Genomic DNA, 14083 nt, shown 5'->3' with positions numbered 1-14083 from the left:
CAAGGTTAGTTGCTCCGTGGCATGTGGGATCCTCCCGGACCAGGGCTCAAACCCGTGTCCCATGCATTGGCAGGCGGATTCTTAACCACTGTGCCACTAGGGAAGCCCACTTGGTACATTTTTAAAAACACAGTTAGTACTGGTTTTCCTTGTGTGAATCTTGAATTCAAGAAATCTCAGTTCTTTCCTTGGCATTCGTGTGGGTGCCATATGGAAAGAATGTGGGGTGGATTCTCCTTTTCCTCTCTGCCTCCCCAAGATCACCAGAGGGGCCTGCGCATTCTTCCTTGGTGATTCATCTGTACTGTGGGCACCCAGAGCTCTCTGAAAATCTGTCGTATATAACCCAGCTTCTTCCCTTTATGTTTTAGGCACATTAGTTCTTGCTCTCTAGCCTTTTGTTGGGTAAACTGTAGGGCGCACGTGGGAGCGTTTGCTTCTCCGCCTTTCTGTCTCTAGCCTGGGGAATCACAGCTTCCTTGGATGTTGCCGTGGGTCTTGGTATTGAGCTTTTTAACAGCCTTTAACTTACATCTGAATCCACTCCCAAGTTCTCCACATCTTTCTCAGGCTGTGAGATCCAGATGTGAGCATGATTGTCTGGTAAGAGTGGAACTGGTGTGGAGTATAATGAGGTGATTATCTTGCCTCTGCATTGTGTCATCATGCCTTCCGGCATCACACGGGGTCTTTCAAGCAGTTGCTTCTTTGCAGACTGGTTCAGCTTGTCATCCATTGTGACCTGATGATTTAATGTTTTCCTAACACATGTTAATTTTAATGAGGCATTGATTTCTGACCATAAAATACTGAAGCAGTTTTTTCTGGAGCAAACATACAGAAACACATGCATTCGGATTCTTGGTTTTCTTCAAAGTAATGACCTTGGGCAACTATAACTTTTCTTCTGGAATTATTTTCAGAGTCCAGATCCTACAGTTTTAACTGTCTTGAATGTTACAATTAAGATATAAATAAACATAAAACACAAATATAAATAACTGTTGTTTTTTTTTTTTTTTTTTTGCGGTACGCGGGCCTCTCACTGCTGTGGCCCCTCCCGTTTTGGAGCACAGGCTCCGGACGCGCAGGCCCAGCGGCCATGGCTCACGAACCCAGCCGCTCTGCGGCATGTGGGATCTTCCCGGACCGGGGCACGAACCCGCGTCCCCTGCATCGGCAGGTGGACTCTCAACCACTGCGTCACCAGGGAAGCCCAAATAACTGGTTTTCTTGTGGGAATAGTCTTCTTTTTGTTTTTAATTCAGTTTTGATTGTTATAATACATTTAATACAACATACATATGATACATGATATATAGGATGTTTAATGTATGTATGGTACATATATTTGTGTGTATTTTATAAGTATTACAAATAGTCACATAGTTTAAAAACAGTTTAACACTTTAAACCATCAAATAGTATATGGGTTTTAGTAGAAAACAGGACTCTGTCTCACTCCTCCTTACTCTTAGAAACTGCTATTCAGGTGGAATTACTTTTTAACTCCTTCAGGTGTTTTTTTCTGGTATTTACTCTCATATTTTTAAATTAACATGCTTATACTGCTATTTCTGAATTTTTTTACTTTAGATATTATCCTTTGACTTTTTGTAACAGCAGATAGAATTTAGCTCTCTTTCTCCTACCTTCCCTCACCTTATTGCGTCACTATAGGGATATCACCACTTTGGTTAAATCAGTATTCAGTGTTCACATTACTAGGAGTCGATAAGTATTATTTATAGCTGAGCCATCTCCTTTCTTATACAACTGTTTGTTTTCCTGGGCTTACTTGTTTTTCATAAATGTATGCTGGAACTCTTCTATAGCGCAGTATTTTTTTTTTTTTAGCATCTTTATTGGAGTATAATTGCTTTACAATGTGTATTAGTTTCTGCTTTATAACAAAGTGAATCAGCTATACATATACATACATCCCCATATCTCCTCCGTCTTGTGTCTCCCTCCCACCCTCCCTATCCCACCCCTCTAGGTGGTCACAGAGCACCGAGCTGATCTCCCTTTGCTATGCGGCTGCTTCCCACTAGCTATCTATTTTACATTTGGTAGTGTATGTATGTTCATGCCACTCTCTCACTTTGTCCCGGCTTACCCTTTCCCCTCCCCGTGTCCTCGAGTCCATTCTCTAGTAGGTCTGCATCTTTATTCCCGTCCTGCCCCTAGGTTCTTCATAACATTTTTTTTTTTTAATTCCACGTATATGTGTTAGCATACGGTATTTGTTTTTCTCTTCTGACTTACTTCACTCTGTATGACAGACTCTAGGTCCATCCACCTCACTACAAAAATATGGAATGCTTCACACATTTGCGTGTCATCCTTGCGCAGGGGCCATGCTAATCTTCTCTGTATCGTTCCAATTTTAGTATATGTGCTGCCGAAGCGAGCACCAGTATTTTTTTTTTAATTTTTTATTTTATTTTATTTTTGGCTGTGTTGAGTCTTCGTTGCTGTGTGCGGGGTTTCTCTGGTTGCAGCGAGTGGGGGCTACTCTTCGTTGCAGTGCCTGGGCTTCTCATCGTGGTGGCTTCTCTTGTTGCAGAACATAGGCTCTAGGCGCGCAGGCTTCAGTAGTTGTGACGCGCAGGCTCTAGAGTGCAGGCTCAGTAGTTGTGGCGCAAGGGCTTTGTTGCTCTGCGGCATGTGGGATCTTCCCAGACCAGGGCTCGAACCCGTGTACCCTGGGTTAGCAGGCAGATTCTTAACCACTGTGCCACCAGGGAAGTCCCTATAGCACAGTGTTGCTTCTGGGCACCTCTGAGCATATCAGTACATCTCCGGAGTGTTCTATCGCCCTACTCTAGCCTGGACTGGTCACTCTAGGCTGTTGCACAGCCGTCGGCCTAAAACTTCATTTCACCGTCATCCTCGGATGTCCCTTCTTTGTTCTTTCTGGATCCTTTGTCCTTTCTGGATCCCCTATTTTTGTGTCCTGTGTCTTCCTCCTTGGATTATACCCTCATTTGGGTGAAACACATCCCTAGTAGCTTCTCAAGGAAGCAGGTGTGAGAGAAATCTTTGAGACACTGTTTTAAAATGCCTTTATTTTACCCATGCCATTGATCAGTGATTTGTCTGAGCAAAAAGAAAAAAAAGGTACAGTATTTTCTGTTCCAGTCCTTTATACTATTTTGAGTATTTGCCTCTACTACCTGGTATGCAAGGCTCAGTCCAGAGTAAAGGATCTCTTCCTGTTAGGATCCCATTTATAGCCCCTGAGGCTACTGGCATTGCTCCAGTGTAATCCCCTTGCTAGCTCTTGGGGGGGGGGGTGGACTTCCCCCCGGGGAGTTTTCCCCATAGCCATCTGCAGTCCCTGGCTCTCTTGTTGACAGAATGGTTCTTGTTGGCATTTCGTGCCTCTCAAAGTGCAAGAGAAATATGTCTAGATTCAACCCACCTCTGCATTGCTGCAGCCCCACCGTGCCCATTCATTCCATGGACCCAGGTGGCTGCGTCAAGGGAGTGCACCAAATGGTCCACTTGGTGGTTCCAGTCAGCTTCTTGTGATGGGCATCAACATGTCCTACTTTAATGTGCCTCTTAAATTCCCAGAGTGATTCCATAGGGCCATGCCCCATGTGGGCATCTCTTTAACAGTCTAGTTTCCATTGCTCATCTACCTGACCATACAGCCAGGCTATTGGCTGTAGCCCATGAGTTGGTAAAGACCCAAACATACGGGTTTTTACCATTGCTTAATTCTTCCATCACTGCTCGGAAAACAGCCTGCGGTTCAGCCCACTGCACTGATTTATTCTTGACTCCTTCAGTCAGTCTTGCCATCCACTGGTCTTAACGTGGGCGCTCTCCAAATGGGATATTGTCCATTCACCTTGGAACTGTGTCTGTAAAGCAGGCGGCTCTTTGGTGTTCAGTTAGAGCTTCACAGGGCATGTCCACAAGGCAGTGGGTTCCAGCAGCTCCTCAGGCAGCTCCAAAGTCGGTCCTAGATGAAAAGAGGCTCCCTGCTCACGCCTGTCTGCATCCCCCCAGCAGCACGCTCCCCTGTAAACCATTTCTGTTTTATTATGAAACTCTTCGGGGCACCGCCTTTCTTATTAGAGGGCTTCTCCGACACCACCCAGGAGGTTATGGGCATCTGAGGTCTCATGATTATTTTATGTCCTTCAATCACTGAGGCAGTCTCAATTAATGCCCAGGCTACTAATTTTCTCTCAAATGGTGTGTACCAGACAGCGGCATCTGGGAATTTTCTGGTCTAAAATCCCAGTGGTCACTGCTGGGAGGTGCTCCCGGGTTTGCCATAAGCTCCTCTTGCGGAGTGCAGGTGGCAGATACCCTCAGAATCATATCTGATGAGGCCGTAAAGCCCCGTAAGCCCTGGGAGAGCTGCCGCCCTCTGCTAATTCAGACACGGGCTGCTCTTGCGCAGGTCCCCACTCAGATACAGCTGTCTTTCGGGTAATCTTATAGATGGGAGCTAGCGTGGTTTCCAGATGTGGAAGATGTATTCTCCAAATGCCAGGTAAACCACCCAAATGCTGGCTTGCTGCTGCTGCTTTGGTCCTAGGGGTGGGTGGCGACAGCAGTTTAGTTTAGCCTCTGGCGGAATGTTCTTCGTGGCTTCGGCAGGTTATTCCTAAGAATTTTACTGTTGGGGAGGCCCTGGGACCTCTGTGGGATTTATTAACCAGCCCCAGTGGGTCATGTGTGTCACCATGGCATTCACATCACTCCTTGCCTGCTCTTCAGTTTCCAACATGGTCATAATGTCATCAGTATAGTGTATGATTGCACTTGAGACCTGTGTCAAGTCCAGATCCCTTCTGACCAAATTGTGATCGTAAGCTTGTGAGTTCAGATAAACCTGTGATGACACAGTAAAAGGAAACTGGGATCCTCCCCACATGAAGGCAAACTGCTGCTGGCTTTTTTCTGAGATTGAGAAGGAAGCACGTGCAAGGTCAGCCCCTGGGTTCCGGCTTCTGCTGGCCTGCTGCATCTTCTTTGAGGCTGAAGCCACGACTGGAACTGCTGAGGCTGTAGGCGGCACAACTTTATTTACGCCTCCATAGCCTACCGTTAGCCCCTAGGAGCCACCTGCCTTTTCCCCAGGCCTCACAGGGCTACCGTACAGTGAGTGCATTGGTACCAGTGTTCCAGCTTTAATTAAAATGGTGAGCTCTTTCTGTCCACAAGGTGTTCTATATTTAAGTTCAGCACCTGTGCGGGCTCAGGCAGTTCTAGTGGTTCCCATCTAGCGCCCAGTAAAACCGGCCTGAGGGCAGATTTACGCGCCTTCTGTTTTACAATGTTAGGTTGGGGAAGCAGTCCCCAGTCCGATGTAATATCCATCCCAAGACTCCGTTCAGGTGAGGGGGATGCGTCCACATCACACAGAATCTGTTCCAAAACCCCAGTTTTCATTCAGATTTTCACTTGAGTCCCATCAACTGTTACCCATCTGTATCCCCCATTCTAACCGTAGCTGTTAAGACTTCACCAACAGGTTTTGGAATCACAGTGCATTGGGGTCCTGTATCAGAAAAGTTTCCTCTCCTCCCCAGGGCTGTTTCACCCACACATGTGCTTATGCCCTTGGGTGCCTTGCTGGGGGTCGGGCCAGAAGATCCTGGCCTTTAGGTCAATCTTTATCTTGATTAATCTTCCTTACCATTGCCCCAGGGCATTCCTGGTCAATTTTCTTATCTTAATCTTTACCTTCTGGCTTTTTAATGCCTTCCAAGCTGGGATAAATAGAGCGGACTTGTTTGGGGCCCTTTAATTTTAGAGACCAACATGGGGTCCCATTGGTTCACCAGTCTCTGGTCGTGCTGCAGCCACACCTTGGTTTCAACTGCATCAGCATCCGATTTATTCATCCCACTTTGTAACAACCGTTTGAAGACTTTCGCTCTGCTGGGGTGAGTCCCTTGATTCTCCCCTCTTTGTCTTTCCCTATTTTCATAATTAATGTTCTTAGTAAGGCCCCTATGGGGAAGTTGAGATAGCAAATTAGATAAGGTGTCTCAAACTGTTTGATTTTGTAGCAGTAAAGTTACATGAGGTGCCCATGTAACAGGGACCCCCTTAATTCACAGCATTTACCATAATCTGGGTAATGGGCGTATTCAGTGGGTGACTATCCCAGTCATCGTAAAGCCAGTCCCACATGGCTTGCATACGAAGCATCTCAGCTGCTTCATCTGGGGTGTTCCCTCTGGCATCAATAGGGGGAGCTGGGAAATCCCTCTCATCAGGGATAAACAGACTTCACAGTGGCTTTCATCCAGTCCACCAACCTGGCCGTCTGCTCGGGAATAACCTCCTGAGTGTCTGGATCATGTACAGCCACCTGTGATTGTTCAGTAGAGAGCAGTGGGTCCTGCATCAACGCAGACATGCTCTTCCACTCTGCAGCCTCAACGTCAACGACACAGCCCTTGAATTAGTTCCTCTCACAATCCGGTTCAGTAAAGGTTCCTCAGGAAGCTGCTGCTGCTGCTCCTCAAAGCAGGCCGGTTCCTTCACACGATATCCCTTGCTTTCAGTTGTTTCTTGTTTTTGCCCTTCTCCTATGGGAACTATTTCCTTGGCGACCCAGAGGTACTCGAGGTACTTTCTGTTGCATAACATTTCCCTTTCTAGGCAGCTTCGAGGCTAATGGCTGGAGCTCAGATTGACCCAGATCTGAGCTTGAATCAGCATCAAGGCCAAGCCCTTTGTTTTGTTTTGGCTCTTGCATATGAAATAAGCGGGGAATTGTTTATTTACTGATTTAAAAGTATTCATTTATTTATTTGGCTGTGCTGGGTCTTAGTTGTGGCACGCAGGAGCTCCGTTGCTGCATGTGGGATCTTTGTTGCAGCACATGGGATCTAGTTCCCTGACCAGGGATTCAACCCGGACCCCCTGCATTGGGAGCGTGGAGTCTTGGCTACTGGACCACCAGGGAAGTCCCAGGGATTGTTTATTTAGTGTGCTTCTTATTTTGCATTTCCTTATATATCCATTGAGCCAACTCCTTGGGAGTTGCGTCTGCTCCCATTTCTAAACGGCATTGGTAACTTTCACCTTTAGTAACTGATTGCACCACAGCTGCAGTTTTCATACCATGGTGACTAGGTAGCCATCTGGGAATCAAAGGTTCCTCATTCCTTGCCCTTTTATCCTTTGTCTTCAAAAACCACGTGTCTGTGAGCCAGGGCTGTTCTTGCAAATCCTGTTTCTGACATCAATTGAATAGAGAGTTCCTGGACCCAGTTCTGTGTGTGTGTGTGTGTGTGTGTGTGTGTGTGTGTGTGTGTGTGTGTGCGCGCGTGTGCATGTGTGTGTGTGCGCGCGCGCGCACGCACGCATCCCCCAACAAGAAGTAATTCTCGGGTACCAGCACAGTGTCCAGGAATCCAACACAATTCTGATACCACCTATCCAGAGATAGAATCAGATTCCATTGGTAAAGGGCTCAGTCCCACAAGACCACCCTCCACTTCAGATGTTGGTCACAAGCCCAGGTTGTTACCTGTGCTTCTGATTAACCTGCTGCAAATCAGAGGTTCCCGCGACCCTCTCCTTGGGTTTTCCTTTGTTTTGGGCCCCGCCATGTGGCACGTGGGATCTTAGTTCCCCGACCAGGGATCGAACCCGGGCCCTCAGCAGTGGAAGCACAGAGTCCTAACCACTGGACCGACAGGGAGTTCCTTCCTTGGGCTTGATTAATCTGCTAGAATGGCTCCCGGCACTCCAGAAAATCCATTTACTCACTAGATTACTGATTATTATAAAAGGATATTAAAGGATATGAGTTAACAGCCCGAAGAAAGGACCTTCTGTCCTCGTAGAGCCTGGTGCCTGGCACAGTGGCACATGTAAGTGTTCTGGTTCCCCGACATGGCAGCTCTCTGAACAGGGGCCAGAATTAGCTGTCCTCTTGGGTTTTTATGGAGGCTTCATTACATAGTCATGATTGTCTAAGTCATTGGCAGTCGCAGTTAATTCCGCCTCCAGCCCCTCTCCCCTCCAACCCTCTCATCTTGTGGTTGGCTCTTCTGGCAACAGACCCATCGTCCTTAGGTGCTTCCAAAAGTCACCTCAGTCACATAACAAAAGATACCCTTATCGTTCTCAACACTTAGGATATTCCACCGGTTTTGGGAGCTGTGAGACAGGAACTGTGGGTGAAGACTGAATATACAAGATGAGTGTATTTTTGTAATCTGGATGACCAGATACGTATTTCTTATAAATCACAATGTCACAAAAAGAAATTAAGCTTGGAAGATGAGTTGAGCAAAGTACAGGAGTTACTGTTTCTTCTTTGAGCTGATTCTTTGTGTGCGGCCATCCTGTATAGATGGAGTTGTTTATGCCTGGGGCCACAATGGATATAGCCAGCTTGGGAATGGGACGACCAACCAAGGCATTGCTCCCATCCAAGTCTGCACCAACCTCTTGATCAAGCAAGTGGTTGAAGTAGCTTGTGGCTCACATCATTCAATGGCTCTGGCAGCTGATGGAGAGGTAAGTGCCCTGCCTTTATTCTTTATTTTTAAATTGTGGTAAAATACATGTAACATAAAATTTACCATCTTAACCATTTTTAAGTGTACAGTTTAGTGACAAGTATATTCACATTGTTATGCTACCCTCGCCACCATCCATCCACAGAACTCTTTTCGTCTTGCAAAACTGAAACTCTGTACCAGTTAAACATTAACTCTCTCTCCTTTCTCTTACTCCCAGCCCCTGGCAAGCACTATTCTACTATCTACTACTACTACTACTACTACCATTCTACTATTCTACTACTCTAGGTACCTCACACGAGTGGAATCATACAGTATTTGTCCACTGTGACCGCCTTTATTTCACTCAGCATAATATCCTCCAGGTTCATCCATGTGGCAGCCTGCAGCAGAATTTCATTCCTTTTTAAAGCTGAATAATGTTTCATTGTCTATTTCGTTTATCCATTTATCTGTCGATGAATATTTGGGTCATTTCTACCTTTGGCTATTGTGAAAGTGCCTTGCTTTTCAAAAAAAATGACCATACTTGTACTTGGATATGGTGTGAACATAGCAGCCCTGTGTGCGTCGCTAAGAACAGTATGGGAATGAACCCTTTTCCTAATACAACTTATATTGTGTGATCAGGACCACTCTTTTGAAGACAGTAGAGTTAATTCTTAAGGCAGTTGAGTCTCCTGCTTTTTGCTAAGATTACAAATCAGATGTGTATGACAGTGTTCTATACTTTTGTGTTTTTAATGACCCCCATCCCCTAAGGTCTATTTTGTTTTTCAGTAAATGTAATGATGTCATAGAAAATAACTTTACCAACATTCCAGTAGGTTCTGAACAACCTGTTCACCCCCCAAGTTCCATGCTTATCTTAAATGTTACTCATCCTGTTGGTGCTACCTTCCAGTCTTTTGTATCGTCTTGTTCCTCTCCATCTCCATAACCTTAGGTCAAGCCTTGTCATCTCCTGGACTGTTGCCATGGTCTCTTTTATTCTATAGCTTTTTAGTTGGTCTGCCTGTGCAGTGTTACTTCTCTGCCCCCTGTGATTTATGAAATGCAGATCGGATCAGATCGTTCCCTGTTTAAAGTCCTTCAGTGCTGTTCCCGTGATTTTACTAAGTAGGGTAGGTTATGGGTGAACAAACCAAAGCACCTTAGGGAGATCCAGGTTTCATGGCTGGGATGTGCTGGAGCCAGGCCTAGCAGGCTTTATGTGCAGAACCTGCTGTTCCTAGTCTGTTTCTTGGTTAGTGGAACCCTCGTCCCCATTTTTAAAATAAAAGGCAACTGCATTGGAAGGGAACTTGGGATATTTGAAAAGAAGTGCAGAAGAATGATGGTTGAAATTAGAACTTGCTAATTTGTGCAGCCTGGATTCCTGGTTTATTTTAACCTGAAGCATATGCTACTTTGGATAAATATTTGCATTATTACACTAGCTAGTCCTGTGAATCCACTTTCAGGAAGTATGGCAGGTTATTTCTTTTGTGCCTATGAAATGAACCTGTAGCACATATTCTTTTTAAGACATCAGCCGTGGGTTTTAAGACATCACGTGGGCAGCCTCAGACACGTGAACTTAGGTAGAAAGTGCTGGCAGAGGAAAAGAGAATTGTGGAAGCCGGAACTCAGGATGTGTGAGGACCACTTCCCACAGGCAAGTGAAGGGGGTGAGAGGGGTCCTTACAAATTCTCCTAGTGATGGAGGAAGTTATCTCCTCTGCTACCAGCATCCCCCGTCCTCTGTAATTCTTCTCTCTGGTCACACTCTTGTTTGATAGGCTCAGTTAATAATTAACTTAAAGTGATTTGTAGTTTTGTTTTTCTTCTTTAACTTTGCGTAGAGCTCTATTTGTGTCTCCCTCCCTTAGAAATCTGGTTTTCAGGTTACGGCCGATCACAGGCCAAAAGGAAGCAGGATGCAGTTGAGGAGGGGAGCTGCTTGGAGCTGATAGACAGCAAATGAGAACTCAGAAAATGTCATCAAGAATAGCCTAACAACCCCATGTCATTCCTGTAGGGACAGCATCTCCTTAGTACTTGTGAGCATGACTGTGTTAGGACGTGGAACTATGATTGATAATTACAATGATGGTAGGCTTGTGTCATCAGGAAAATTTATATAATGTCTCCTTTTGGTGATTAGTGAGAGAGGGAAAAGCATAGTATGGTTTCAAAAGTTTCGATGAAAAAAAATGACTATTTGTGCCCAGAGAGTTAGGCTGAATTTTTCATATCACTGTGGCATACTGATGTGGCATATACCCCATTTCCTATTGATGCCGGATTAAAAATCCTATATAGCTGCCATAATTATAGTGGCAGTATAACGTAGTGGTTAAGAGCACTGCTAGACTGACTGGGTTCAGATTAGTAGTAAATTCTGCTTGCTAGCTGTGGAGTCTCGAGCAAGTCACTCAACCTCTCTGTGTTTCTATTTTACATGTATAAAATGGGGATGATACTAGTACCTATCCCAGGGTCATCTTACAGGATTACTATGAGGATTAGATGGGTTAATGCATGTAAAGCACTTAGGACCATTTAGCATGTTGTAAGTACTCATTAAGTGGGTTTATTTTTATTTTATGATTGTTACTGTGTGTTAGAGGTAGAATTTTCACCCTTACTCTTCTTTCTTTTTCTTTTCCCCTTCCGTTGTGTAGGTGTTTGCTTGGGGCTATAACAACTGTGGCCAGGTGGGATCAGGATCTACAGCAAATCAACCAACTCCTCGCAAAGTTACAAACTGTTTACATATTAAGAGGGTGGTTGGCATTGCCTGCGGTCAGACCTCGTCCATGGCTGTTCTGGACAATGGTGAGGTGAGCAATGTCTGCATCCCCCTTTCTCCTCCTACCTCCTCCTTCAGTGAAATGTCCTTTTCTTTCCAGGTAGATTCTGGAAGGAAGAGTGCTTTGTTTTCATAGCTCCTTAGACAGTTAACTGATTGAGGTTGTAACCACAGGATGTTTGCTCCTCATCATGAATTTTTAAATTCCAAGATTTATCTGCAAGTAAAGGTTCTAATGTGTTTTTGTCAGATCCAGATAGCCCAATGCTTATAGGTATTTGTTTGTGGTTTAATGTAGTAGATAAAAGAATTTAATACTACCTTTTTCTTCCAATGAAAAAGTGAACTATGCACTCTTTTTTTTTTTTTTTTTTTTTTTTAAGTGAAAGCAGGTTTATTTAGAGAGATACTCATTGCATAGAGAGAATGCGGTCCATCTCAGAAAGTGAGAGCGGCCCTGGGAGAAACACACTCCACTGACAGAGTGTGCGGGCCATCTCAGAAGGCAAGAGGCAATGTGCACTCTTTAAAGTTAGCTGGTGATGTTTATAAGCAGTAACTCTAATGGGCGTGAAGGCTCTGTACCTACCTACATCTGGAATGTTTGTCCACAGGAAGAAGCAACTTGCAAAAGGAGAATTTTTGGTCCTGATTGTTATTGGCTACTTTAAAAAACCCACCTTTCAGTGACCTTCTACCATAGTCACCTTTGAGCTGATCGTTATTTCTATAAAATAATTCTGGTTGAAGCTTCTATGTCAATGGACTTGTTACCACCTGTGCCTGTTTCAGTGCACAAAAATTATTCAAAGATGCTTCTTTGGACACAGATGTACGGCGTCCTGCATTGGGGTGCGAGGGTGGCTTAGAGTTTACTGAATGCTCGGCTTTGTTAGCTCACTTTTTTTTTTTTTTTTTTTTGCCGTACGCGGGCCTCTCACTGCTGTGGCCTCTCCCGTTGCGGAGCACAGCCTCCGGACGCGCAGGCCCAGCGGCCATGGCTCACGGGCCCAGCCGCTCCGCGGCATGTGGGATCTTCCCGGACCGGGGCACGAACCCGTGTCCCCTGCATCGGCAGGCGGACTCCCAACCACTGCGCCACCAGGGAAGCCCTAGCTCACTTTTTGAATCAATCCTGATATCACGCCAGAGGGCTTCCGAATTCCTTGGGATAGTCATCTAACATCCTCCATTCCAGTATTTTCCACTTCTTTATTTTAAAAAATAAATTTAATTTTAAAATTATTATGTGATGATTTCAACAAAGGAAAACAAATGAAAGATACAAAGTAAAAAGTGAATACCTTTCCTTCAGTTTTGTTAATAGTTTGATGTATATCCTTTTGGACTTTTCTCTATAGTTAGTTATGTACGGTTGAGTATAAGTACCTTCTTTAAACAATGGGATTGTTATATCTACTGCTTTTTTCGGCCAGTCTGCAGCTTTTCTGCTTAACAACGTATGTTTTACCTGAATCTATTATCAGACCATTGATAGTTGCTTCCATTATAATAGTTGCTTAGTTTTCTTTGTATGGGTGTTGGTTTTCCTTGTGCATATGACCCGCATCCAGAGCTCTCCTGATGGGCCTTTCAATTGTTTTTTATATTTGTTTATAAACCTTGTTGCACTGCTTTTCTGTGTTCCTGTTTGTGAGTGTGTATATCTTTGCACACTCATGCAAGTATGTCTATAGAATAATTTCCCAGAAATAGGATTTCTGGGTCAGGGAGTATGTCATTAGAATTTTTGATAGCTACTGCCAAATTTCTCCCCAGAAAGTTCAAACGTATTAGACTTCTGGCATTGAAAGTACTTGTAACCATCTCTTGTCAGTACCCTAAACTCCACGTCCCCTTTTTCCCTCTGTCACCCTGACTGGAAAGGCCCTCGCCGATGCCCGTTTGCCCTGTGTTGCCATGGGGCTTGTTGCCACCCATATCTCGTGTTTCTGATTTGAGCCAGGCCTCTTGTCTGTTCCTGACCAGTACTTTACCCATGTCCCATGCTGGTCATTCTAAACCTTTAACACTCGCTGTCAAACCTATGCCCAGCTCTGCTGCTTTCAGCTGATGACCCCCTCTTGCTTAGGGCGTCTAAGGGATCGCCACATTCCCTTATGTCTCCTTCTTTAACCTCTTTCCTGGTCCCTCTTGTGGTGCCGCTGTCACCGCCTTCATTGGACCCTCATCAGAGCTCACCTGTTGGCTGATGAGAGATGAGGTTATATGTCGAGGTCTCCCTGCCTCTGGTCTTACACGCCGCAGTCACCCTTCATGTTGCCGCCAGCGTGATCTTTCCAGAATACAAATGTAGTCATATTGATCTCAGTTTTGGAATATTTCAGTGGGAGATGCACAGATGCATTGCACTTTCCTCGGTTTGTGTGTTGGCCCTTTGGGCCCTTACCTTTCCTTCTGTTCTCTCCCCAGCCGCCACCCCAGCTGTCTCTAGCACATTCTGTGCCCTCCCCCTGAAGTGCCTTCAGCCCTGCTCAGACCTCTGCTTTCTGGAAAGTCTTGCCTAAACTTTCTTCTGTGGCTACATCCTTTCTCCTCTCTACCTGTAGTGCCTTGATTATCTCTCTATTATAGCACTTGCCGCCTGGCTGCAAAAAAATTGCATGTGTCCGTCTCTCCTGTTAAACTGTTTCCAAAGGCTTATTCCTAGTACCTTTCACAAGGTCCTGAGATACAGTAGGTACTTAGTAATTGTTAATGAGCCTCAGCTTCCTCATGCCTAAAACAAGAGTTCATGACTTGCCCAAGGCTA

General features: G+C 45.1%; 1 protein-coding gene and 1 non-coding gene across 13 annotated transcripts in view; one reads left to right on the top strand and one right to left on the bottom strand.

The window, feature by feature from the left end:
* Positions 1-14083, top strand: part of RCBTB1 (RCC1 and BTB domain containing protein 1) — a 65590-nt gene that overhangs the window by 33071 nt on the left and 18436 nt on the right. For 10 of the 12 annotated variants that reach the window (XM_027116338.1, XM_027116336.1, XM_027116331.1 and 7 more), the window contains 2 exons: positions 8345-8511; positions 11183-11341. In XM_027116338.1, the coding sequence (XP_026972139.1) occupies positions 8345-8511; positions 11183-11341 (326 nt within the window). Of the gene's footprint in view, positions 1-8344; positions 8512-10536; positions 10611-11182; positions 11342-14083 lie in introns of all 12 variants that reach the window. The other 2 variants (XM_027116343.1, XM_027116341.1) reach the window with 2 other exon arrangements.
* On the bottom strand, positions 2311-2417 carry LOC113625854 (U6 spliceosomal RNA). Its single transcript, XR_003434904.1, has one exon. It is a non-coding gene; the product is annotated as a U6 spliceosomal RNA (small nuclear RNA).

The sequence above is a fragment of the Aethalodelphis obliquidens genome, unplaced genomic scaffold, assembly GCF_003676395.1.
Source record: "Aethalodelphis obliquidens isolate GAN/ISIS:26980383/991018 unplaced genomic scaffold, ASM367639v1 scaffold16, whole genome shotgun sequence".
Lineage (NCBI taxonomy): Eukaryota > Metazoa > Chordata > Mammalia > Artiodactyla > Delphinidae > Aethalodelphis > Aethalodelphis obliquidens.
This window is presented reverse-complemented; position numbering and strand designations above follow the sequence as displayed.